Source organism: Phocoena phocoena, chromosome 10, assembly GCF_963924675.1.
Source record: "Phocoena phocoena chromosome 10, mPhoPho1.1, whole genome shotgun sequence".
Lineage (NCBI taxonomy): Eukaryota > Metazoa > Chordata > Mammalia > Artiodactyla > Phocoenidae > Phocoena > Phocoena phocoena.
The window spans coordinates 81,975,182-82,000,573 of record NC_089228.1 but is presented as its reverse complement, the minus strand read 5'-3'; the positions used below and the strand labels follow the sequence as shown (position 1 = coordinate 82,000,573).

Below are 25,392 nucleotides of genomic sequence, written 5' to 3'. Positions count from 1 at the left end.
TGCCACGGAGCAACTAAGCCCATGTGCCACAACTACTGAGCCTGTGCTCTAGAGCCCGCGAGCCACAACTACTGAAGCCCGCGTGCCTAGAGCCCGTGCTCTGCAACAAGAGAAGCCACCGCAATGAGAAGCCCACGCACCACAACGAAGAGTAGCCCCCGCTCGCCGCAACTAGAGAAAGCCCGTGTTCAGCAACAAAGACCCAATGCAGCCAAAAAAAAAAAAAAAAAAAGATGCTACAGAGAAATAGAAAGCAACTTTCTCCAAAAATGAGTCTGGTTTGTTTCCCACAAGGGTTAGGGAAAGTGCATTGTGGGAAAATCCATTGCCTTCTATCCCAATCTTGGAAGGGACAAGTGCATGAGAAGGAAAACCTCCATCCCATCTGGGAGAGGTAGGGTCCGGAGGCCCATGTTACCTTCTTACCAATGGGGCAAGATGGCAAACGGTGCCGGAGACCCATCCCTCTAGGGGCTGTTGTGTCACCAGGAGGCCAGGCCTAGCAGGAGCAGCACCGCTCCAACTGTGCCCCACCAGGGGTTGCCCACCAGCCCTCCCCCAGCCCTGCCCGGAGTCACCAAGGTGGAAAGATGAAAGGCAGGGCTGGTGGTTGTGAGGACAGGGTCAGTCGAGTGGACAGGGGCAGGGAGCTGGTCCTGGGGAGAAGAGGGAGAGGCTGTCAGGGTGGCTGCACCCAAATAAGTCTGCACTGCCCTCCCCTCACCTTGCCTATCCTGCAATGGAAAGTGGGGGCACCTCACCTGTGGGGTGGGGCCCCGCACCAGGAGCCGGAGGAAGGCATGGGTCGGGGGTACTGTGCTGGCCTCTCGATTCATCGCGGTCACAGTCACCATCACCACGGAGTCTGAGGCGGCTGTGTCTGGTACCTTCAGCCACAGGCACCCCCAGGCGGACTCATTCTGTTCCAGGCGAACCCTAGGGAGTGGATGCCGAAGTCCGGCTGAAGCCGCAGGCTCTGAATAGCCGAAAGCCAAGGGGTGGAGCCAAGCGCAGGCTGGGAGGGGAGCGAGGAATCTGAGCGCCAATTCGAAAGAGCCAGAGGAGAGAGTACCAGATCCCACGCCCTGGGAATAGAAAGATGGGACAAGAAGGGAGCAGGAGGTTTCAGGGGCTTCACCTGGAGAGGTTGGAGGTGAGAGCGAAGCTGGGGTTGACGGATGTCCTAAGATCGAGATCCTGAGGGCCCGAGAAGCTGGCAATGCGGAGGCTGAGCGGGGCCTCGGTGCCCGGCGCCAGGAAACCCGGGGGACCACTGAGCTGCGGAGGAGGGCCGGTCAGGGGAGGAGCAGCAGGCCCTGTTCTCTCCAGCCGCAGCCGCACCTTCCGCTGGCATCTCACCTCCAAAAGGACAGGAACTACAGCACAGGGCTGGGGGGCCACCCGGTGCAGGCCCTGCCCCACTCCGTCCTGGCCAATCAGCTCCAGAGAGAAGGGTCCCGCGGTGGACAGAAGCGTGGGCGGTAGCGAGGCAGCGAGGAGACCTCGCTCCCGGGGTCCCATGGGCTCCAAAGGCACCCGGCCCAGCTCGGCACCGTGCGGGACCCCTCGAAGGACGACGTGGGAGAAATGCGGCAGAGGATCTCCAGGGTTTCCTCTGGAGCCCAGCCCTGTCACTTCTACCAGCAGCTGGGTCTGGAGACCTGGGACAGGGGAGGGGAGGAAAGAACAGTGGCTGCGTGAGGTTTGGAGACAGGGAGAAAAGCATGAACAGCTTTGAATAGGGGTTAGCTCTCGCGGTATGGATGGGGAAAAGGGGTTACCTCTATGGGTATTGATGGCGAGGGCCAGGAGGGAGTGCTGGCATGCTGGAAATGTTCTATAGCTTGAACTGAATGATGGTTATTTTTTATTATATAAAATCCACCCAGCTGTACACTGAAGTTTAGTACACCTTATTAAATGTTATAACTCAATGAAAAGCTATATATATAATTTATATATATACACAAAGCAAGCTAGGGGTGGGGACAGATGTACCTGCAACTGGTTGAGTCAGGGGGTAGAGGCCAGGGTGGGGTCCATCCTCCATGGGGATCCCAAAGTGGAAGAGGAAATCCAGGGAGGTCCGGGCTGAGGGAGGGCGAAGGCAGTCAGAGACCTTCCAGAGATGAACGTGACTCATACTGCTCTCTGAGCTCTGCAGTCTCCCCTTCCTTTCCCAGGAATATCTCCCTCCTTACCTTGTACTCTCACCCGGGGGGTACCCTTGGCTGTGACCTGGATCTCCCAGATTCCTGTCTGCAGGGGATCATTCATGCGCACCATCCAGAACTGCCCGAAGCGGCGAGTATGACCTAGAGGCCCCTCACCTTCCTCCTGGCCCTGGGAGACCCCTGGACGGGTATTGGGGGCAAGAGATTGTCACAGGAGAATTCCTTTCCCTTAGTACATTACCCCTCATTCTCCAGTCTCCATTCTTGCCTCTGCCTTGAGACACACACATGGAAGTACCTGCAGGGTTTCTGATCCAGAAGCTGCTGACCTCCCCATGGATCCGGACTGTGACCCTCTGGAGCAGCCCATCCACACTGAACACAAGTGGCCTCTCAGGCACCACAACAGGAGGCTCCAAGGGAAGGGTCACCTTGAGGGGGCGGGACCGAAAAATGGGGGAGAAGATAAGGCATGGAATGAGGTGGGAACAAAGACAGGAGAAAGAAAGGTAGAGACAGAAAAAAACTAAGTAACACATGGGATACCAGTGAGAGAGGAAGGACCAGGGATGAAGCTATGATCAATGACAAAGTTGGAGGCAAGGGATTAAGGATGAGGTAACCACTTCTTGCCCCCCTTAAAAGATGGCAGGACTTCCTAGAGTAGCCGTGAAGACAGAATACTGGAGGCCAAGACTGAGGGTGGTAGTACTAATATGGAAGGAGCAGTGTAGAAGGTGGGTAGCTGTGGATCTCAGAGGGAGAGAAACTTCCTTTCCTACTCTCTGTCTAGAATGGCAACTCAGCAATGGGAGCCATTTGCTTTCTTCTACAAGAAAGAGAAATGCAGTGTCACCATCGTCTCCTCAGTTCTGAGCTGAGCCCCCACACTTACCAGGTCAGCTACGCTGTCCCCAACAATGGCTGCCACATCCTGAATGTACTGGTCTTTGGTGAAGATCACCTCTCCTCCTGAGGCCAGCGCCACCGCTTCATACGGCTCAAAACGCAGAGGGGACAAGACCTCACGCCGAGGTCGGCCCTGAACCCTAGATGGGTCTTCAGTCAACAGGAATGTGACCTGTGCCCAGAAGAAAGGCCAGGACTTGAAGTTTCCATTTGCCATCTACCATTGTAAATAAGGATCTCCTGTGCTCAAGCTTTCTACAGAGCTGATGATTGGTGGTAAATTCTCTGTCTACCCTCTGGCTGCTACAGCAGGGTCTCCCAATGACACAACCCCTGGGCTTCAATTAGAAGTTGCCATTCCCTGTAACTGTCACCATACGTCATCCACATAGTGGATTGCTGGCAGCCAAATCTCCAGTTCTTCAAACGGTTTATTGGGGGCAGATTCATATAAGAATTCAGCATCATTAAGGGTAGGGCCTTCCACCCTTTAGTATTGTTAAAGGGATCTGGAAATGTTATACTCACGGTTCACTTCTCCCACCCCCAAGCCAAGTCTGGTTTAACCACCCTAGTGTGAGTGTGACCCTTGTAATGAGAGTTGTCCTGCAGTTTCCCACATCCCTGGGTAGCTAACACTGAGTCTCCCACCAGCTATGCTTACTCTGCAACGCCGCTCCTGAGTCAGAGATTCCACCCGGTTGGTGAGAAAGGCATCCTTGGGGGAGGCGTCAGTGAAGACGAAGATGTCTGAGAGTGGAGGTGTGTGTAGCAGGGCCAGCTGACAGGGGAGGGAAAAAACTGGTGTTAAAAAATGGCAGCAGTGGGACTTCCCTGGTGGCGCAGTGGATAAGACTCCACGCTCCCAGTGCAGGGGGCCGGGCCTCGATCCCTGGTCAGGGAACTAGATCCCACATGCATGCCGCAACAAAGAGTTCACATGCCACAACTAAGGAGCCCGCCTGCCGCAATTAAGGAGCCCATGTGCCGCAACTAAGGAGCAGGTGAGCCGCAACTAAGGAGCCCACCTGCCACAACTAAGACCTGGCACAACCAAATAACTTTTAAAAAAAGTGGCGGCAGTAGGGGAATGGGCAGAGCAAGGGAGGGCAGAGTAGAAGGCAATACGGCCCTGGAACCTGGAGTGAAGCGAGTGGGACTAGGTTCTGAAGATGGGGTGGAGGGATGAGGTCCCAGAGAAGCTCTAAGCTCCCTTGATGGTGGGGCCTGGAGAGGGGTGGCGGGAGAAGAAGGGAAGGGGTGGGGAGGGCAGACCTCCAGGGCTGACAGGCACATCTCGGGCTCATCTCCACCTCCCAAGGCATGTATCTCATTGAGTTGTTGCCAGAAGCTGTCAGGGTCACTGGTTGTAAAGACGGGGCCAAACCCTGGGAAAGGAGAAAGGAGATTGAGAGAAGTGAGAGGAGGGCTCCCCTCATTCCCACCCATGGGCATCTCCCCAGTCAAGGGGCCCCGCTGTGCTCCTTGGGTGGACAAGTATTGAGATAACAATATTCCTTTATATTTATACTGACAGGGTAGAACAAGACAGGGGCTAGGTACCTCTGGTGGGAAAGTGGACCTCATTTCCTCACAAAATGGTGGCACTTCCTGTTATCCTGAGTGGGCCTTTTTGGGTATATGTGTAAGTACAAAAAACAACCAAGGGGACTTTCCTGGTGGCTCAGTGGTTAAGAATCTGCCTGCCAATGCAGGGGACATGGGTACGATCCCTGGTCCGGGAAGATCCCACATGCTGCCGAGCAACTAAGCCTGTGCGCCACAACTACTGAGACTGCGCTCTAGAGCCCGCGAGCCACATCTACTAAGCCCACGCGCCACAACTACTGAAGCCCGCACGCCTAGAGCCTGTGCTCTGCAACAAAGAGAAGCCACCGTAATGAGAAGCCCGTGCACTGCAACGAAGAGTAGCCCCCCCCCCGCTCACCACAACTAGAGAAAGCCCATGCACAGCAACGAAGACCCGACGCAGCCAAAAAAAAAAAAAAAGCCAACATAGATAACCAACAAGGAGGACCCACTGTATAGCACAGGGAACTATACTCAATATCTTGTAATAACTTATAATGGAAAAGAAACTGAAAAAGAATATATATAACTGACACCTGCAACATTGTAAATCAACTATACTTCAACTAAAAAACAACAACAAAAAAAACTGGGTCCTCAGTTTCCTCACAGAAAAGACAGAGAAATAATAGTACTAGCCTCAGAGAGGGTTATTGGGTGATTAAATGAGTTGATTTTGTAAATCTTAGAATAGTGCTTTGACACATAATAAGTGCTAAATTCCTAATTCTTCACTTACTTGTACCTTTATCAAATATGTGATAAACCCCTTTTGAATGTCAGCTACTAAGAGATTTATATAGGCAGATCAGACTCAAACCCTGCCCGTAGGGAATTCTCAATCCAAATTTTATTTGATGATCATTTTGACCCTGGGAGATAGGCGGGATAAGGCAAACACTAATCCACTTTATGGTTGATGAAATTGAGGAAAGAGAGGTTAAACAATCAGCCTAAGTACACACAGTAAGTGCTGGTCAACCCAGGCCAGATGATCTGACTTCTAATTTAGTGGGGAAAGGAATATGATGTAACTAGCTGTCTTAGACATTTCACAGAGGCCTGGACCCACCAACCCACCCCCCATCTTCATCCCAACCTCTGTCTACAGGAAATGGAGAGAACTGAAAATGACTTATTAGAATGGAAGCCTAAGAAAGCAGAGGCTACCTGCCTAAGCACCCATAACGATTAAACTCATATGGAAAGTGCTGTCATGTTGGAAGCAGTAGAAGTGGCTGATTGTTTCCAATATGCACGCAAGTACCAGTAAAGACTCACTCAGGACCCTAGGAAGAGCCTCCCTTTTATTACGGAAATGAAGCCATTAGGCCCACTTCCCTACCAGTGGCATTTACCCCTTGCCCTGGACTTCCTTCCGCTATTCCTGCCAGACCCCAGTTACCTGGGTCATGGAAAGGCACCAGGACATAGTGGGTGGGCTCCATGGGGCCGCCCCGTCGCTGCTCCACAATGTGGCGAGCCTGGATTTTGGCAGCATTGATCTCCTCGCCCATACTTCCTGTGGTATCCAGGACGAAGCTCAGGCTGGAGGCTGGGGTGATGTCCAGCAGCCTGGGAAGCAGGCCAGAGATACAGTGAAGGGTCTGCACACTTGTCCCCAGGCCCTGGTTTCTCAACTCTGGAGCACCTACCTATTAAGGAGCCCATCCCCAGGAGGCCACTCACCTGGAAAAACCCCTGTCTCCCAGGCGGCTTCGTAGGAGGCTGAAGGCCTGGATGGAGGCCAGAAGGGCCAGGTTTGCAGCCTGGAGGTGCAGCATGTGGTGTGGGGAGAAGCCTGGGGATGTGCTATCCTTGTTGATGCCTCCCCGTGGTGGCTGGGAGCTGCTCTGGTCAAAATGGCCCCCATGGCTACATTTCCCTGGGTTGGGGAAAGGGATCTGGAGGGTGGAGGTAAAAAACCCACTGCCTCCTAATAAAACGAGGCCCTCTCTGACCTGCCCTGACCCTCTCACTCCTCAGCAAAGGATAAGCAGAAAATTATGATATTTTGTAGAGGGCAAATCTGGAATAAATCTGGAATGATTAGTTACCACAGCACACGGTAGATCCCTTGATCCCTCCAGTTAGTCCCCAAAAGCTGCCCTGAAGTCTTATCGGCAATGTGAGAAGCTGCTCCCACCACCCCAACAATCATGGCCACCTCAGTGGGCCTTCATCCACCTGCTCCCCTCCCAGCATCCTCTCCTTCTTCCAAGAAGTGATGCCATAGGAAATAGGACAAGGGCTACAGGACTGAGGTCCCTAGGGAGAGGGTCAGGGGAGAGGAAGTGACTTTCTCCCTTTACTTCTGGGGGCTTTCCTGTCTGGTACCTGGAGGTTTGGAGGGATGAGTTCCAAAGTAGCCAGAGGTGAGGAGTGTGAAGCCCAGCAAATTCCCAGGGCAGCTCCACTCGTCACAGTCGGAGCAGGTAGGATCGCCCACTGGGAAGAGAGGGCAAGGGTCTGGCACCCAAGATTCTGCTGCCCCTGACCTTTATCCCTGTCCACCCGAACTTCTTCAGCTTTTCCTCTCAACTGGAACAAGGTAAAAGCCCATAGGTACCCTTTGCTGGTACCCTTCCAGGCTTTCTGAACTAAAACCTGGAGCTCATGGCTGGCAATGAGACTTAATATTTGAGACTGGGACTGTGCTAGAAAACCCGGAAGTGGGGGGGAGGCACCAATCCTACGGGAGTGTGCCCTCTGTGAGCTGTGGACAGGAAGTGAACCTGTACTAGACAGGAGGCAGCTTCCGGGTCACAGTTCAGTTGGAAGGATGAGGGGACTGAGAGAGAAAGCCCCCCGTGTGATCCAGTGAGGGGAGGAAGCCACGTGAAAGACAGAACTCCCTGACGTCTGCAGATCCGGTCCTGGCTCTGTCCTCTGCTGCGTGACCTTGGGGAAGCAGCTGACTGGCCTTTGGCTGAACCGAGGGACCGCACAGGTGGTTCCAGAGATGAAGCCATGTTGTACCCTATTCGACCCCAGGATGTGAGGCGGCTCTGTGGGCTCACCCTCACCAGCGGGGTCCCGGCCGTACCTTGCGCCAGGTTCCGCAGCCCCTGCCTTGGCCAGAGGAGGTGAGGATGTGGCTGCTGCTTCCCCAGTTCCACCCAGTTGCTGTGACTGTAGAAATCCTGGTCCCAAGAGAAAGGAGAAGGGGAAGAAGCACTAGCTCACTGTTCTCACCGTCTCCAGCCCTGACTCCCCTTCCTCCCAGTTCCCCAGCCTGAAAGCCTCCTCCACCCTGCTACGCCCCAGACACCCCAAGTCCCCTCCACTGCTCTCTCCCTTGCCCAGAATAGAGCTCGGCCAAAGTGGGAGCCTCCCACGTTTCTTCCCATCACACTCAGAGCCCAGCCAGAGGCCTTTCAGTGGCCTGCACGGCCCACCTCTTGACCTCAGCACCGTCCTCTCTCACTCACCTGCTCCAGCCGCCAATGCCTCCCGGCTGTTCCCACAGGAAGCTGCCAGTTTGGAGGCGGGGACTAGGGAATAGCCCCAGGGCCTTGGCAAGCAGCGCCCCAGCCCCTTCTAGAGTAGGGGGAGGCATGGCTAAGGAGGCACCATTCAGGAGACAGGAAGACTGGAAACGAAGACCCCTCTGACCACGACCCACCAACTCTGTCCTCACCTGCAAGGCATGAAGTGCAGCCCCGAGGCGCTGGCGGGCCAGGCTGTGGTCAAGGGCTCTGGCTGCCACCACAGTCTCCCCTAGAGCTCCCACCAGGCGTGCGCGCCCCTGGCCCAGCCGCTCGGCATCAAAGTGCAAGTCAGGGTCATTCCTGGAAGTCGGCAGGAAGTCCTGGGCGGCATTGGCACGAGACACCTCTCCTAAGGCTGCTCGGAACCGCCGGGAAGGAGACCCAGGTCCGAAGTAGGCGGCAAAGAGGTTGTCGGCAAGGAGAGTGCGGCCCTGGGAGGGTGGTAGGGGGCAGGGGTTCCAGGGAAGCCCCTTGGATCGGACCACTGCCTACATTTCCTCAGCTCTGTCACTCCAGGCCGGGTGTGGGAGGAATTGAGGGTGCTGGGCCCTACAAGGGAGGGGCAATCCTGGACATTCCTAAGGAGGGGGACTCCTGATTGTAGGACCAGGACTCCTGGGTATTGTTGATGTCAGGAGGGGAGGAGGGAATGTGTGCGTGGGGTCCCTTCTCTGGGCAAGCAGGACCCTCAAGTAGTATAAGTCCCCCAGAATGGGGGAATCCACCTGGGATGTGACCGGACCCAGGGACGCTCACCAGGAAGTCCTCAAGGCGAAGGGGGGGCCGACCTGGGGGCGGCTGCTCCAGGAAGAGCTGCAGGGTGACGTTGAGTGCCGCCTCCTCGGTCAGGTCCTGGTGGGTGATGGAGCCGGGGGCAGCCAGGAGGCTCCAGATATTGGGGAAGAAGGCAGCTGCGGGGGCCAGCAGCAGCTGCAGCAACAGCAGCAGTGAGGGGCCCAGGTGGGACAGAGGCTCGTCCGTGGGGAGCATGGCTGAGACATGGACCTGGGGAACAGAAGGCTCTCCAGAGAGCAGGAAGCAGCAGAGACTTCAGGGCAGGCCCGGCTCTGTCTCCATGGGCACCTGCTTTGGCCCCTTAACTGGCTTCCCCACCCTCTCCCTTCAATCATCCGGACAACCTGAGGGCCTCTCAGACCAACAGGGACTTACACCTGCAGGGGAAGGTCCGAGGCTCCTCCCCCACCCCCGCACCACACCCCACCCCACCCCTCGGCTAACGCCCCCACGCAGAGGAAGTCTCCTCTCTAGGCCTCTCCCCTACCTGGTTGCTGGGTCTCCAGGCGGGGCGGGGGCAGGGTGTCACAGGGCACTTAGGTCAGAGTTATAATTAACCTAGGCCGGATTCAGTGGAGGGAGGGAGGGAGGCCCCGGCAGGGTGTGGGCAGGACAGGCGGCTCCTGGCCCCTCTACTCTGGCCTGCCCAAGGCCACACGCAGCAGCCAGCACCAGGGCGGGCCTCCCACGGCTGGATGGTTGGCCGCAGTGCGGAGGTGAGGGAAGAGCTGGGAGGAGGAGGCAGCAGGAGGGGGGAGCTAGCAGCGTGACTCAGGCCTGGCTCAGGGCCAGGGCCAGACCCAGAGAGACGCACCTCTCTACCCCTCTCTACCCGCAAGGACCCAGTGCCTCACGCCCAGCCTGCTGCCCTCCTGTTCACGTTGGCGCCTCTGAGGATTCAGGAACCCATCCCCTCAGCACCCCGTCCCCAGCCCCACCACACACAGCCAAAAGATGGTTTTGTGGCAAAATATTTTATTGCTGCCATCCCCATGGTGGAACACTGGGAGTTACGAGGGTTGGAGTTGGGTGTATCACAGCATCTTCTGAAATAGGGAGATGGCCTCATCGACCTTCCTGAGCTCTGCTTCTGTCTGCTGGAGCTGAGGGTGAAAAAGGGGGTGAGTGGTGAGACCTAGGGCCAAGAGAAGAGAGCCCCAAAGGCCCACAGGAGCAGAGAGGTCAGGGACTTCCCTGGTGGCTCAGTGGTTAAGAATCCACTTGCCAATGCAAGGGACACGGGTTCGACCCCTGGTCCGGGAAGATCCCACATGGCGCGGAGCAACTAAGCCCGTGCGCCACAACTACTGAGCATGCGTTCTAGAGCCCGTGAACCACAACTACTGAGCCCACGTGCCAAAACTACTGAAGCCCACACGCCTAGAGCCCGAGCTCTGCAACGAGAAGCCACCGCGACGAGAAGGCCGCGCGCCGCAACCAAGAATAGCCCCCACTCGCGGCAACTAGAGAAAGCCCACGTGCGGCAACGAAGACCCAACGCAGCCAAAAATAAATAAATATACATATTTTTAAAAAAAAGAGCAGAGGGGTCAGAGTTGGAAAGATGGGTGAGGACCACGGGCAGGGAGTAGTCTGGGGGAACTGTGTGCTTGGCTAGCCTGCTTCCCCCTAATTCCCCACCTCCCTGTTCTCTTCCACCATCACTGGTCTCCTGGGTCCTGTCTTTTCCCAGAGTGGTCCATTCCCAAAGACAAAGGGGCTTCAGAGCTCATGTGTGCCACCCAGTGGCTCAGCCCCAGCCAATGACTGGGGAAGCAGAGCACAGTGGTTAGGAACAGAGGCTCTGAGGGGCCCTTAGCCTTCATCTGGAAAATGGTGTTGGTAATACTGCCCTGCCATGAGAGGGCTACTGGGACAATCAGGTGAGACAGCCCTGCTCAGCCGCCAAGGCTCTGTAACTCCTAGCCTCCACTCATGTTTCTCTTTTTGTCCCTGTGGTTTACCCCATGGCTCCTCCCTGCAGGGGTCCCAGGTGATCTGCTAAGCTTCCTGACTGTACTGGGTCAATCCCAATCCCAGCCCCCCGGCATGTGGATACCAAGTTCTGGGAAGCGGGTGGTGCACGAGGGGTCTGACTGGGAGGAAGGATGGATGGTCTGCTTCCATCTTCAACTTGCTGTGTGACCCTGGACTGTGCCCCTCCCCTGGCTGTTCTTCACGTGTGAGAGCGGGAATTACGTGGTCCCACCTGCTCCTCCATGGATTGCCTGGGGACCGGCAGAGCAGGCGCAGGAGGGGGTTTGATGGTGGGGGGAGTGATGGGGTGGGAAATGGGGAAGGAAACGCCCACCCACACCACACACCTTGACTTCATCTGCCTCCTGGACTTTGAGGGGCACCTTGACAGTGTAGCCCGAGGCAGCGCGGCGTTCCCGCAGACGCTGGGCCTGCCGCTGCGCCTCACTGCGCTTGGCCTGCAGTTTGCCCAGCTCCCGGGCCGGGTCTACCAGCCCCTGCAGCTGCAGGTGGACAGAGCAGCGGTCAGAAGCCAGGGCCACAGCGCAGCCCTGGGGTGCAGAAGCCCCCAGCGCCAGGACAGCCACTATACCCGCGCTGGCCAGCGTCTGCACATAGCCCGACACTGCTGATGCCAGGGCGCCTGTGGCCTCGTCAGCCACTTCCAGGAAACCTGCGTGGGAGGGAGAAAGGAGACGAGACAGCCACACTGGACACGGGTCCCAGAGTGAGCTGAGGGGACGGGGGACGCGGGGGCCTGAGGCTCACAGTCGGGCCGGATCCGGGTGAGGTTGTAGTCGGCACGCAGGGAGCGCACGGCTCGAGTGATGCTCAGGGCCAGCTCGAAGGCGCCTTCCGCCTCAGGGTCCTTCCAGGAGCACTGTGGGGTGGAGAAGCGGGTGAGGGAAGCTGGGGGCTGGCTCTGCAAGCTACCCGGAGCCCGCGCCAGGCCACACCCCATACCTCCGAGGGCTCCGGATAGGAGGTAACGCAGAGGCTAGGGGGAGCTTGTGGCATCCGCCGGGGCAGCCTCTGGAACAGCTCCTCGGTCACAAAGGGCATGAAGGGCGAGAGCAGCCGCAGGCCGACGTCCAGGCAGGTGTAGAGGGTCTGGCGGGCGTGCTCGGCCGCCACCTGGTCCACCCCACTCAGCACAGGCTTCAGGCACTCCTGGGGAGGGGGAGGCACAGGGCTCAGGGCTGGGGAGGCCTAGCTTCCAGCCCTCGCTGAACTGCTGAGGACGGGGATGGGGACAGGCTGGCTCAGGTCTCATGCCAACCCAGGGCTCTGTGCACCCCGGCCCCTCGGCCCCTCCTCACCAGGTACACATCACAGAGCTCGTAGAGCCAGAAGCTGTACTGGGCGGTGGTGACAGCTGGGAAGTCGTAGGCCTGGAAACCCTGGTTGCTGAGCCTCACAGCTTCAGCCAGCCGGCTGCGGATCCAGCGGTCCACCAGGCTCCCATGGCCTCCAGGCTTGGGAGCAAGCACCATATCAGGCGGGGGGCCACCATATGCCCAGGCGGAGGGGAGCCAGAACCCCATGGGAACGGGAACCATGGGGAAATCTGCATTCCAGGAGCCTGATGGGTCCAAGGCAACCACCACGTGCCCAGTGCCTGGGGGAGAAGGGGCAGGCCCCCCTCCACCTTGTGGGAGGACCACAGTGCCTGAGGCTCTCCTGATGACAATCTGTCCCTATATCCTTCTGTCCCCTCAGCTAGACAGAGGCTCCTTGGGGGCAGGAGCCGGGCTTCCTGACTCTGTGGCTACAATCCTGAAACAGCATGGGCCGTGCTTGATGGCAAGGATGCAACCTGTGTGGGTGCTGCCCACCTCGCGCCTACCAGGCCCTCACCTCAGAGGTGGGTGAGGGCACAAAATCCTTCCCAAGGCCACGGAGGGCAAACTTGGTGGCGTTCCAGAGCTTGTTGCAGAAATGGCGGTATCCCAATATCCGGTTCACATCCAGGTTGATATCACGGCCTGGGTGGAGGTGAAGTGTGAGTCCACACCGTTCTCCCTCCCAGCTCACGCCCAGGGCAGAGGAGAGAGCTGTGCCTCAGGGAAGGAGGAACGATGCAGCTGAGACAGGTTTGGGGAGCCGTACCCTGGGACGTGTAGGCGCACAGTCCAAACCGGAGAGCATCGGTGCCACACTCAGGGATCCCCGCCGGGAAATCTGCCTTCTGCGGGTAAAGAGTGAGCGTCCTGAGCCAGCCTCACCTGCCTTCTGCCCAAACTCCAGCCCCGGGCCCACCCTCTGTACCTGCCCTTCTTTAGCCTTTTCCACCTCGCTGGGATCCAGGTTGCTGTTCAGTAACTGGTCATGGAGGCCCTGAGGGTGAGGTGGGAGTAGTCAGAGGCCCGCGGCCACCACCCCAGAGCCCTTCCCGGCCTGAGCCAGCATCCAGCCCCACCTGCAGAGAGACTCCGTGGATAACGTCCAGGGGGTCAATGACGTTGCCTAGAGACTTGCTCATCTTCCGGCCGTGGGCATCCCGCACGATGGCGTGGAGGTAGACCTGCGAGGCAGGGAAGGGAAGGCCTGTGGGGATGTCTCCCCACCTAGACCCCAATGCCTGTCCCCCTACCCCTACCTCTGGTTTGCCCTCCTCTGAACCTCAGGCCCCTCGGTGTCCCTGCGAGCCCCTTCAGTGCCTTCGTGTGAATTAGAAGTGCTCCCTCCTCTAAGAAACTGGGGTGCAGAATCACCTAGTAGAGCCCAGGCTGGCTTTGAGACCCCACAAGCCTCCTTGGCCAGGCCCACCCACAGCTGCCCGGGTGAGGGAGGGGACAGTGGGAGGGGTCTCAGCAGTCTCCACACCTCTCTGAAGGGCAGCCTGCCAGTGAGCTTCAGGCCAAGCATGACCATCCTGGCCACCCAGAAGAAGAGGATATCATGGCCCGTCTCCAGCAGCGTCCCCGGGTAGAACACACTCAGATCTTCTGACTGGGGGCAGAGCAGGGCGTGAGTGATGGGGGGCCAAGCACCCACCCCCACGACTCCCACCCCACCCTGCGCTGGCCCCGGGAATGTACCTGGTTGGGCCAGCCCAGGATGGAGAAGGGGAAGAGGCCAGAGGAGAACCAGGTGTCCAGTACGTCTTCATCTGAGGGGGGCCAGAGGTCAGACGGGGTGGAGGTGAGGATCAGCCCCCCCTGCCCCCACCCCAAGGCCCCGCCTTGCCTTGCTGGAGACTGATCTTGTCCGGGGACACTCCGAACTCCTCGGCTGCCTTCTTCAGAGCCTCGGCCTTGGTGCGCCCGCTCACCCAGTACCGCCCATCAGGGTCCTGCCACAGGTGGAGTGAGTATCCAAGGGGGCACCTCTGCCTGTCCCCCCACCAAGATCCAATGAACCCAGAGGCCCCTCAAGATGTGCCAGTACCCAGCCCTGGCCCAGTTCTCACCTCCCCTGGGGGTACAGCTGGGTCACTGACAGTGACGAAATAGGCTGGAATGCGATGGCCCCACCACAGCTGCCGGGAGATGCACCAGTCCCTGCAAGTGTCAGGGGGAGGAGAGGGAATGAAGGAAGGGCAGGAGGTGCCCGGCCTCTGCCCCGCTTGGCCCCTTGCCCAGTCGCCACTCCCACATCGAGGGGCCTGACGCACCTGATGTTGTCCATCCAGGCATGCCATGTGCGTTGATGGGCCTCGGGCAGGATGCGGAGGTCGCCCCGTGTCACAGCAGCGCTGGCGGCCTGGGCCATCTCCCCACAGCGCACGTACCACTGCGGCCGCAGGAGAGGCTCCACCACGTCCTTGGAGCGGCTGCAGGTACGTGTGGGTGGGGAAGCTGGGTGGTGAGCACCCCGAGAAACCCGTCCCCACCCCCTTCCCTGGCCTCCACCCTCACTTGCAAAGTGGCACCACCATGGGGTTGTCCTCAGTGCCACGGAACAGTCCCCGCTCCTTCAGCGCCGCCAGCACCGCCTTTCTGGCCTCAAACCTGGGCAGGCCCTGGATGTGAGACAGGCTCTGTCACGGCCGTGCCAGGTACCCCACCGTCTCCTGAGCCAGCCACCACGCCCCAGGCAGTCTCACCAGGAAAGGTGGGGGCACGTTGACAAGGGCCCCTTGGGCGTCCATGATGCTGATGGCCTCCAGCCCATGCCGCTGCCCAACCTCATAGTCATTCTGGTCGTGTGCAGGGGTGATCTTCACCGCGCCTGGGGTGTGCGCCGGGGTGCCAGGGTCACGAGGGACTCAGAAGAGTCTCTGCCCACACGCACTCCCCCTTTTGCCGACGGATGTGGCTCTCAGATCACCCCTGTCCCCCATCCCCCTCACACAGTCCCCTGAGAACCAGCCCAACTCCTGCCTGCTCAGGTGAAGCTTATTTTTTTCTTTGAAAGGGGAGACGGACAGCAGGAGTGTGCCTCATGGCTCCTTCCTCTCCCCACAGGACAGCCCTGTGCTCACCTGTGCCGAACTCCATGTCCACAAAACCATCGAAGATGATGGGAAGGCTCCGAGACACGAATGGGTGGATCACGCTCTTCCCCTTCAGGTGCTGGGGACAGAGGGAGATGCCAAAAACGCACGAAGGGCTGGGCCCGCCTCCCTCCTACGCGGGGTCCTAACTTTCTAACATCCAAATTCCATCTACACGTCCAGAAAACAGCCAGCAGATGAGTTTCTGATCCAATTTCTCTCATCAGCTGGGGGCTCAGCACCCATCCCCCCACGTAGCGTGGGGGCCGCTTCAGCCAGCATTCATCCCCCAACTGCGGGCAGCACACCGCCACACCTGGTATCTGGGGTCTTTGGGGTGCACGGCTACGGCCACGTCTCCCAGCATCGTCTCAATCCGAGTTGTTGCCACCAGCACCTCCTCGTCACTGTCTGGGGTGACAGGAGGCCTTGTGGGCTCAGCGCTGGGCCCTTCCCACCCCCCAGCCAACCCAGCCCAGGACCCTGGTGCCCCTGGCTCCTACCTGAGCCTTGGACCTTGTAAGCAAAGGAGACGAGGACCCCAAACTCCACCTTCTCCTTGTAGCCAGGCACAGAGAGCAGTGTGCGGCCTGTCAACTCCTTCTTATCCACCTGTGAGGCGGAGATTAAGAAGAGTGGCCCAGGGGCTGAGGGTGGAGATGGGGAGAGCCGGGGGAGGGAAGGGGCACACCTCGATGTCTGAGATGGCAGAGTTGAGGGTACAGGACCAGTTGACAAGGCGGGTACTACGGTAGATGACTCCTTCCTCATGGAGCTGGACAAAGGCCTCCGTCACGGCTGCTGACAGTTTCTAGGGGGGGAACAGGGGGAGCCAGAGATGGGCCTCGGTGTCAAGGCAGCAGGGGCCAGTGAGACCCGGCTGGCCCAGAGCCCCACTGCCCGGCACACAGACCCCTTTAGGGGCTAGAGGAGAGAAGTACTTTTCTTGAGGGGGAGAGGGCACTATGGGAACACAGGTTGGCAACAGCCTGGTGATACTGTAGATGGCAGGGAAACCACTCAGCTAGGGACAGGTGCTAATGCAGAAAATCCTGGGGGTTCAGGCTCCAGGGGAGGGTGAGGCCCCACCATGTGCCACTGGAAGGAATCTGAGCTCCTAAGGTAGGTGACAGGTAACACAAAGGGCCATGACAGGGGGTAGAAAGCGGCATTTGCAGCTGAGCCCTAGTGGTTTCCTATGAGTGGGCCACCTCCTGGGGGAGGGCCCTGGGCATATGCTCTCTTCCGTGGGGAGCTTCCTACTCCTACCCCAGCCCCGAGACCCGCCCCTATTCCTACTCACAGGATCCATGGTGAAACAGGCTCGATTCCAGTCCAAGGAGCTGCCAAGCTTCTTCAGCTGGTGGTAAATCCGATCCCCTTTCCTGGAAGTGGACGGAAAGGCCGGGATCAGCATTCAGGCCTGGGTGGAGGGAGATACCAGGCAGCTAATGGGGCAGAATATGGGGATCACTCATCCCTCTGAAACGGACGTTGTCCCTGGGGCCAAATGACCCTCAGCCTCTGTGGGAGGGTCTGACCCTGCAGCCAGGGTTGCAGGTGACAGAGATCTTATCTGGACAGGGGACAGGGAGGCAGGGCTGTGATGTCTGCAGGGATGCTGCACTCACTCCTCCTTCCACTTCCAGACCTCCCGCAGAAAGGCCTCTCGGCCCAGCTGGTGCCGACTCAGCCCCTGCTCGCGCCAGAGTTTCTTCTCCACCACCACCTGGGTGGCAATGCCCGCGTGGTCACAGCCAGGATTCCACAGGGTGGTCTCCCCGCGCATGCGGTGCCTGTGGGAGGAGCACGGAGAAGCAGAGGTGAGCAGGCAGTAGAGCTGCCCCGAAGGAGGAAGGGACTCCAGGCAGGCAGTCGGTGAACTTGAGAAAGAGAGGGGCGATGGGGCAGGACTCTCCCAACTCTAAAATCACTGTCAGACAGAGATGTGTGAGGATAGCCAAGGCAATTTGGCAAAAGAAGGACAAAGAGGAGGCTCTCGCCCAGCTAGATATCGACACATGTGAGAAAGTTACGATTATTAAAAGAAGTTTTCACAGGAACTAGGAACAAAGTTATAGATTAAGGAAACAGACTGGAAACAGATTCAAGCATATTTAGTATTTGTTAAAGGTGGCATTTCATATCAATGGAGAAAGGACAAACTATTCAATAAATTTCTTTGGGACACTAGCTAATTGGTTGGAAAAATCACCCTACTTCCCCAAAGCCACAAAAATAAACTTATTTACTTTAAAATAAATCTAAATTTAGTTTAATTCTAATTTAATTAAAAAGAAAAACCATCAGCTTTAGAAAACAAAACTATAAGAAAAGCATTAGAAAATGGTATCGTTTCCAAAAATTAAAAAAAAGAAGAAAATAATAGGTGATCGATCACGTTTGTAACTTGGAGGCAGGAGAGATTTTCTTTAACAAGACAGTAAACATTAAGTCAAAGAACATTGGTAAACTGACTAGGTTAAAACATAAAACCTCAGAACAATAAAATCTCTGAGTTGAAATTCAAGGACTCGACTATTTTGGAGAAAATGACTGGAAGCTAGTAATACTTCAGGGAATTAATCGGGATGAATTAGAGAAATAGAGATGGCAGTATCGTGAGTCTTCACCTACCATACTCTGGTACAAGTAAATGCAGTTTACTCTTAATCAAGCTCTGCGCTGATGTGGCCCATGAAGCATTAAACTGTAATGAACTTTTTTTTTTTTTTTTTTCTTTTTTGCGGTACGCGGGCCTCTCACTGTTGTGGCCTCTCCCGCTGCGGAGCACAGGCTCAGGACGCGCAGGCTCAGCGGCCACGGCTCACGGGCCCAGCCGCTCCGCGGCATGTGGGATCCTCCCGGACCGGGGCACGAACCCGTGTCCCCTGCATCGGCAGGTGGACTCTCAACCACTGCGCCATCAGGGAAGCCCCTATAATGAACTTTTTGGTGACCTTTGAGAAGTACATTTTAAAGTAGGAGAGAGGACCAAATTAATGTCAGCTATTATTATTGTTATTAAAAAATGATACATGTTGGGCTTCCCTGGTGGTGCAGTGGTTGAGAGTCCGCCTGCCGATGCAGGGGACATGGCTTCGTGCCCCGGTCCGGGAAGATCCCACATGCCGCGGAGCGGCTGCACCCGTGAGCCATGGCCGCTGAGCCTGCGCATCCGGAGCCTGTTGTTCCGCAACGGGAGAGGCCGCAACAGTGAGAAGTCCGCGTACCGCAAGAAACAAAAACAAAAACAAAAAATGATACATGTTAATGGGACTTCCCTGGTGGTGCAGTGGTTAAGAATCTGTCTGCCAAAGCAGCAGACACGGGTTCGAGCTGGTCTGGGAAGATCCCACATGCCGTGGAGCAACTAAGCCTGTGCGCCGCAACTGCTGAGCCCACGTGCCACAACTACTGAAGCCAACATGCCTAGAGCCCATGCTCCACAACAAGAGAAGCCACTGCAATGAGGAGCCTGCGCAGCACAACAAAGAGTAGCCCCCAACTGCTGCAACTAGAGAAAGCCCATGTGTAGCAATGAAGACCCTACACAGCCAAAATTTAACTAATTAATTAATTAATTTTAAAAAATGATAATGTTTAAAAAGAGTGGGGGAGAGAAAATTACTGTAGAAATACAGTAACGCTGTGTCCATACATTATTTTCAATGACTCATCAAACTGCATTATATCCATTACTTTATCAGTCTGTTTACCCCCACTGGGTTTAGATCTCCTTGGGGACAGGACTGTAGCAACTCCATTCTCTTACAGATCACAGACATTCTTATATGCTGTAATGGATATGAACATTTTCTGACCTTTTCAAGATGTTGTTAAACAATACTATTAAAGAAATCAAGCATGAGAGAGGAAGATAAAAATATTATTTCACTAAGTGTCTCTTGGGGAGCATATAAATTTGGCCAAAAAAAAAAAATCAATAAAATGTCATGGATATTTGTAGAAAAACACCTTATTCTCTGCTAGAAAAAAAAGGAAAAAACATAGGTAGATAGTCACTTTTACTTCATTTTTATGTCTTACTGGTGGAGATACCTATGGCTGTTATTTCACATTATCTGTGATTCTAAAACACTGACGTGAATCTATTCCAGTTAAGTAATGGGAGTTTCTAATATTTGATTTAAACCGTGCTCATTAGAAAAAAATGTTGTTAGCTTAAGTGTTCTGTAAGAAGTGTAACCTTTCCTCACGTAAATAATCTGGCTGTTATACGTATTTAACACAACTCTGTTTTTCCAACTCTTCATTCCTTGCAAAATGCTAAGTCTGACGTATCCCAGTGCCCGGAGCAGAGCGGGCACACAGTTATGTCCTGTAAATATTTTTGACCAATTAATTGAGTTAAGTAGGACACTAGAAAAACTTCTCAAAATTTAAAATATAATAAATAAACCCTAGTTTCAATAGATAAGATGCTGTTTTAAAATACTTTTTAAAAGAAATTCATCACCTGAAATATTAGCCTTTGTGGTTGTTAACTAGTCAAAATATTAACAGTGGGGGAAAAAATCAACTGCTAGAACAGGAGAAAATGTTTATAACATATATAACAACAACAACAAAAATCAATAGCCAAAATGTATACATACACTCTATAAAGAATCTTCTAACGAAACAATTAAAAAAGTAAACAAACAAACAAAGAATAGAAAGATGGGCAAACAACAGGTTCAGACAATACATATAAAGAGAAACCTGACTGGCCAGGATACATGAAGAGACACAGCCTCACTAGTAATCAGCAGTAACAGAAATAACCATTTTCCCCCCATCAGACTGGCAAAACAAAGACAGATAATGTCCAGGGTTGGCAGGGGCACACCTCACATGCAACTCATGGAGTATAAACTGGTAAAGCCGTTTTGGAGGGCAACTTGCCAGCTTCTATTTGTACTCAATAAAGGCAGGCCCCTTGGACACAGAGATTTCACTTCTTGGTATCTACGCCAGAGATATGCTTCCACAGGAGCTTGAGAAAGCATGTATAGGAAATGTGCATTCCAGCACTTTTCAACAGAGAAAAATTAGGAACATCCATTAATAAAAAGTGACACCAGGGCTCCCCTGGTGGCGCAGTGGTTGAGAGTCTGCCTGCCAATGCAGGGGACACGGGTTCGTGCCCCGGTCCGGGAAGATCCCACATGCCGCGGCGTGGCCGGGCCCATGAGCCATGGCCACTGAGCCTGCGTGCGTCTGGGGCCTGTGCTCCGCAACGGGAGAGGCCACAGCAGTGAGAGGCCCGCGTACCAAAAAAAAAAAAAAAAAAAAAAAAAAAAAAAAAGTGACACCATTATGTAAAGCCACACTAAGGAGCAATGAGGAGAATCAAGTCAGTCCACATATAAGGATGAGGAAAAATCTCTAGATAAACTGTTAAGGGTAAGAAAAAAGTTATAAAATAACAAGTTTGGTGTGAGCCCTTTATGTTACAGAAAAGAAAAACCCATTTATCAAAAGGAAAACTACACATTTCTATGGGTACATGTACATGTAAGCAAATAGGAAAGGTCTGGAAAGATACACATCCAAGTGATGACAATGATGTGTGCTAATTCTTAGGAGGGAGTGAATCTGGAGGAGGGTGGTCAAAGAAACTTGAAGTTTTAAATTTCTTACAAGAATATATTCACATATTTCCTGCTAAATTCAAAATAATGTTATTTTTAGTGGCAAGAGAAGAGAGTCTGCAAGTGGAAGTGCTGGTTACTTGACCAGGAGAGGATGCTAAGTCATCAGATGCGAGTGACCCAGAGAGGTGTAGCACCACCAGGGGACAGAGCTGAGGGCCCCAGTCGGCAAAGAGAAGGGAACCACAGGAGTGTGGAGCCAGAGAAGGCAGAGGGGACCAGTTGGAGGGGAGGACGGGAGCTCACCATCGGGTCAGGGAGTCCTGGATGGCGTTGGTGAGCGCGTGGCCCAGGTGCAGAGAGCCTGTCACGTTGGGGGGTGGAATGCACATCATGAAGATGCCCCGAGGATTTGGTGCTGACACACTGGAACGCTGACGGGGAGGAAGGATGGGTACTTACTAAGGCCTCATGTCACCTCTTCTGGTCCGCTCCCAGGCAATGTATCCTTCAGCCCTGTCCTTCCCCGCCCCCCCATCCCCTCCAGGCCTGGGCAGCAGTGCCCACTCACCCCATACTCGGGCTTGAAGAAGCCCTGCTTCTCCCACCAAGGGTACCAGGCAGCCTCCACATACTGAGGGCTGTAGGAGTCAGGCATGGTGCCACTGACATCTGAGGGGGAGGAAGGAAAGGGTCAGAGCCGAGGCTGGGAGCAGCTGGGAAGGGGACGAAGGGCCAGCAGAGAAGGACCTGGGACTCTGCAAATCCTCACTAAGCAAAGTAGTGGGAGCAAGGACAGAGCAAAAGGGGTAAAAAGAGAAGAGACAAGGAGGGTAGAGGTGAAGAGTGGAGGTCTCTCTTCCCCCTCCTAGTACCTTTCTTTTCTCCAGGTGGGGTTGGGAGGTCATAGGTAATGACCCCAGGATCCCGTTTCTCCCTCTTCTCTGGTTTTGGTTTCTTCTGCTCGGGAGGGAAAGGATATAGGCCCAGATATCAGCCGCTCACCATGGCACCAACCCTCCATCCAGCTCCACCAGCCTCTCACCTCCCCAGGGGGTGGCTGCTGCTGTTGGACCTTCTGCTTCTGTTGGAATTTCTCTAGCTTCTCCCGTTTCTTTGCCTCTTTCTTGAGTTGAGCAGCTGTCTTTGGGGGGGCAGGGACCTCAGAGCCTGGAAAGAGGCACAGAAATGCAGACCTGCGGGGGACCCTCTGTGAAGAGTGCTATTACGTCTCAGATGGCCTATTTCAGCTGCCCAAAGGCTCCCCCGTGCTGACCTCCCACCTACCCCCGCCCAGCTCCTGTCCCAGTGATTCTGCTGTTCCTAAGAGACAAAAGAAAGTGAGCTGCATGAAAGGCCCCAGAGGAACTCCTTCGCTCCCACCCTCCATGCTTCCTCACCTGGCTGTTGGGAGAGAGGCCTGGCCCCTGAATACACAGCCACCTCTCCCAGCACGGCCCGGAATTCTGGCTGCTGGACACATGTGATAAACCAGCGAGTCACATTACCCCAAATCCGGCGGGCAGAGGGGTCCAGGACCTGGGGTGGGGAAAAGAAATGAACTATCCTTACTCACCCTATAGTGAGGTCTAAGGGAACCTGCCCTCATTCTTCCCCAAGCCCCAATGACTCACATAACGGAAAGGCAGCAGCAAAGCTGTGACAGCCGCCAGGTCAGCCAGAGTGGGTGCCTCTCCAGCCAAGTAGGTGTGCAGCCGAAGCCACTCTTCCAAGGGGCTCAGGGCCCTGCCCAGGGCCGCCAGGGCAGCCTAACAGGAAGGAAAAGGGATATGAGATAAGGCTCGGCCCACCTCAATCCCCACCCCCAGTCAATCCATTTGGCCTCCTTCCATTCCCACAAATCACGTTTCTTCTTCACTGAAATGATCATAATAAAAATACTTCCCATTCATTCAATAAATTCCTGCTGAACACTTTTTTTTTTTTTTTTTTTGGCCATACCACGCAGCATGCGGGATCTTAGTTCCCCAAAGAGGGCTCGAACCCGCACCCCAGGCAGTGGAAGCGTGGAGTCTTAACCACTGGACTGCCTACTAAACACTTATATGTCAGATACAATATACTGAGCACAGGAAGTTAAAAGTCACATGAAGCAACACAGTAACTGCTTCAACAAATATTTTTTAAGTACTTACTGCATGCCAGGCCTTCTCTAATGAATGAGGAGACAATATGAACAGATGGAGCCTCTGACCTGTTGAAATTTACATTCTAGGGGCGGAGACAATAAATGTGCAAATATATAATGTATTACCCTATTTTTCTCCTAAGTGCTATGAAGAAAAATAAATGAAGCTGAGGGGGAGAGAGAATTCCAATGAGGGGGGCCGCTATTTACATAGGGTAGTCAGGATATGAGGGAGCAAACCAGGATCTAAGTCATATATTCATTTCATTCATTCATTCATTCAAAAAAATACTAGTTATCCACCATGTGCTCAATACTCTGCAAGGAGGTGGTGTTATAAGGGCAGTAAGGCACAGCTCCACTCAAGAAGAATTTAATTATAATCTGGTATGATTCTCTCTCCTTTCTCCTACTTCCCTTCTTCCTCATTTCACTTCTCCTCCATCTTCTCCCAGCATCTGTCATCTCTCCAGGCCTGACTGCCTCTCCTCATCTCTCCTTCACCCAATCTTCTCCTACAATTCACAGTAACCTCTACCTAACCTCATCAGTTTCAGATTCATCAAACGCTTACTCTGAGACTTTAAAACACCTGGCACTAGATTATGTGCTCTGCACACATCTTTTCAACTTCTCAACATGTTCTCAATTCTCGTTTTCACAGACATAGAAAGACCAAGGCTCAAAGAGTTTAAGAAAGCTACCCAAGATTACCATAGCAGGTGGCAATATGGAATACGATCAATTTTCTTCTACGTCTGACATGCTGACTTCCTGGCTAACCATCCATTCCAAGTCTTGCTTCCTTCTTCTAAATTTCCCCCTTCCCCTCTGCGCTTCTTCTCACCTGGGGGTCCTGGCCAGAGCTTCGGAGTCCCAAGGCTGGCAGCGTTGCCCCACAGGCAGCTGGTATCAACTCCGTGTCTGCGTAACTGACCCACTGCTGGACGAGGACGGCTGCCCGACTACCCCCAGGGCCCCCCAGGCCTGCTGGCCACAGCAGCTGGGCCACAGCTGTGGCCCCCCACACCCAGAGCCCACCGGGCCCCTGTTCCAGGGCGGGCAGGCGGGGTGGCGGAAAGGGACTCCTGCTGGTCTGGGGCGGCTGGAGACAGATGCGGGGGTGGGCTCCTCCCCATCCCGGACCCTCCCCATGCTCCCCGTAGCGAGCAGCTATAAGGGCTCGGAGGCTGGGGAAGGCATCGGGGTGAGGAGAGACGTAAAGAACGGACATGGTTATGCAGGAGGTCCGAACGAGGTGGAAAAACCCTAAGGAGAAAGAGACAGGGTAAGACCGAGGGACCCAGGAATCTGACTGGACTTCAAGAGCCGAGGACCCAGCTCTCGGAGTGGCAATGACAGTGGGGAACTTCCCGTGACCGCGGGCCCTCGGGGAGTGTGGGAAGCTCGTAGGAGCCCCTCAGCGGCCGGCAGGACGCGGGTTCGGGATGTATGTACGTACTGGAGGGAGGTGGTCACACTGAGCCTGGTATCCACCTCATAGCCGGGCGCCGGCCGAAGCTGGACTGGTCTGGCGGCTGGAGCCGGGGAGTCCAGCGGGCGTCGACGGCGGGCAGTTGTCTGGGCGACCGTAGCTCCCTGCGACAGCAGCCCGGGCCGTCGGCGCCCACGTGTGACTGCAAGCGTTTCCGGGCCCGCGGGTCCTGGCGGGGGCAGCCGTGCCCCGCCTGAGTGCGCGGGCGCTGCCCTGGCCCGACCCTGGCCCAGGGACCGCGCCGCCCGCCGCAGACCGCGCTCCGGAGGAACAGCGAGGGGCGCGGGTACGAGGTGGCGACGCGCCCGGGAACCGCGCTCCCGTCAGGCACCGCCGCGGGCACCCCGCGCGGGTCCTCGGCCGGGCGGGAGGGCGGCGCCGAGCGGGCAGCTGGGGAAGCGGCGGGGAGGGCGCTCCCTGACGCGGACGCGGATCTATTTGGCGAAGGTCCCTGGTGTCCAGGTCCTCCCTGGTCCTCATTTCCTCCTATGTGGGAAGAGGGAGTCACGCTGGATGGCCTCTAAGCTGAGAACTCATATCTGTAGCGGCAACTCTTGTTCGCTAAACGAGTGAAAGTTAATTTCCAGTCACAACTCTCCACAGTATTTTGTCACTTGTATTTATTTATCTGCAATAGATACTGGGAAAGAGTGTACTGGTTTGGCTGGGCTGAGGAAGAAATGCAGCAGCATTAAACGCATTTTGGCGTCTCATTAGCTTTCATGGTAATAGGACAGCAAGCACTCGTAGCTACAGGATAAGCAAAAGGCTGCGATA

General features: G+C 55.3%; 2 protein-coding genes across 2 annotated transcripts; both read right to left on the bottom strand.

Annotated features, from left to right (window-relative positions):
• Window positions 1-482: 482 nt before the first annotated feature.
• VWA7 (von Willebrand factor A domain containing 7) lies at window positions 483-9,154 on the bottom strand. The gene is made up of 16 exons (XM_065885887.1): window positions 8,921-9,154; window positions 8,314-8,595; window positions 7,720-7,816; window positions 7,011-7,121; window positions 6,363-6,558; window positions 6,079-6,248; window positions 4,359-4,471; window positions 3,748-3,864; window positions 3,070-3,255; window positions 2,473-2,605; window positions 2,202-2,354; window positions 1,999-2,091; window positions 1,360-1,661; window positions 1,139-1,278; window positions 762-936; window positions 483-656 (listed from the first exon to the last, which is right to left on the bottom strand). Exons 1-16 carry the CDS (start codon window positions 9,152-9,154, stop codon window positions 483-485), a joined length of 2,676 nt encoding a protein of 891 aa, XP_065741959.1.
• Window positions 9,155-9,917: 763 nt separating this feature from the next.
• On the bottom strand, window positions 9,918-24,354 carry VARS1 (valyl-tRNA synthetase 1). The gene is made up of 29 exons (XM_065885755.1): window positions 23,968-24,354; window positions 22,606-22,740; window positions 22,372-22,510; window positions 22,017-22,141; window positions 21,847-21,931; window positions 21,543-21,643; window positions 21,278-21,405; window positions 17,006-17,170; window positions 16,678-16,759; window positions 16,066-16,185; window positions 15,878-15,986; window positions 15,691-15,785; window positions 15,363-15,453; window positions 14,985-15,109; window positions 14,797-14,900; window positions 14,553-14,711; window positions 14,349-14,439; window positions 14,126-14,231; window positions 13,978-14,048; window positions 13,763-13,888; window positions 13,356-13,460; window positions 13,205-13,273; window positions 13,046-13,124; window positions 12,794-12,921; window positions 12,256-12,411; window positions 11,900-12,106; window positions 11,705-11,816; window positions 11,284-11,609; window positions 9,918-10,062 (listed from the first exon to the last, which is right to left on the bottom strand). Exons 1-29 carry the CDS (start codon window positions 24,352-24,354, stop codon window positions 9,994-9,996), a joined length of 3,795 nt encoding a protein of 1,264 aa, XP_065741827.1. The 3' UTR covers window positions 9,918-9,993.
• Between the last annotated feature and the right edge of the window lie 1,038 nt (window positions 24,355-25,392).

What these genes read in the sequence shown, in the direction of transcription:
- VWA7 (XM_065885887.1), bottom strand. Translation starts at nt 9,154, where the DNA reads ATGCTCCCCACGGACGAGCCTCTGTCCCACCTGGGCCCCTCACTGCTG. An exon ending in CCTGACTCAACCAGTTGCAG is followed by an intron (nt 1,662 to 1,998) that starts GTACATCTGTCC and finishes CCCCTGTCCCAG; the next exon opens with GTCTCCAGACCCAGCTGCTG. An exon ending in CTCACCTCCAACCTCTCCAG is followed by an intron (nt 937 to 1,138) that starts GTGAAGCCCCTG and finishes TCCACTCCCTAG; the next exon opens with GGTTCGCCTGGAACAGAATG.
- VARS1 (XM_065885755.1), bottom strand. Translation starts at nt 24,354, where the DNA reads ATGTCCGTTCTTTACGTCTCTCCTCACCCCGATGCCTTCCCCAGCCTC. An exon ending in CCTGTTTCACCATGGATCCT is followed by an intron (nt 16,186 to 16,677) that starts GTGAGTAGGAAT and finishes TTCCCCCCCTAG; the next exon opens with AAACTGTCAGCAGCCGTGAC. An exon ending in TCCACGGAGTCTCTCTGCAG is followed by an intron (nt 13,274 to 13,355) that starts GTGGGGCTGGAT and finishes CCTCACCCTCAG; the next exon opens with GGCCTCCATGACCAGTTACT.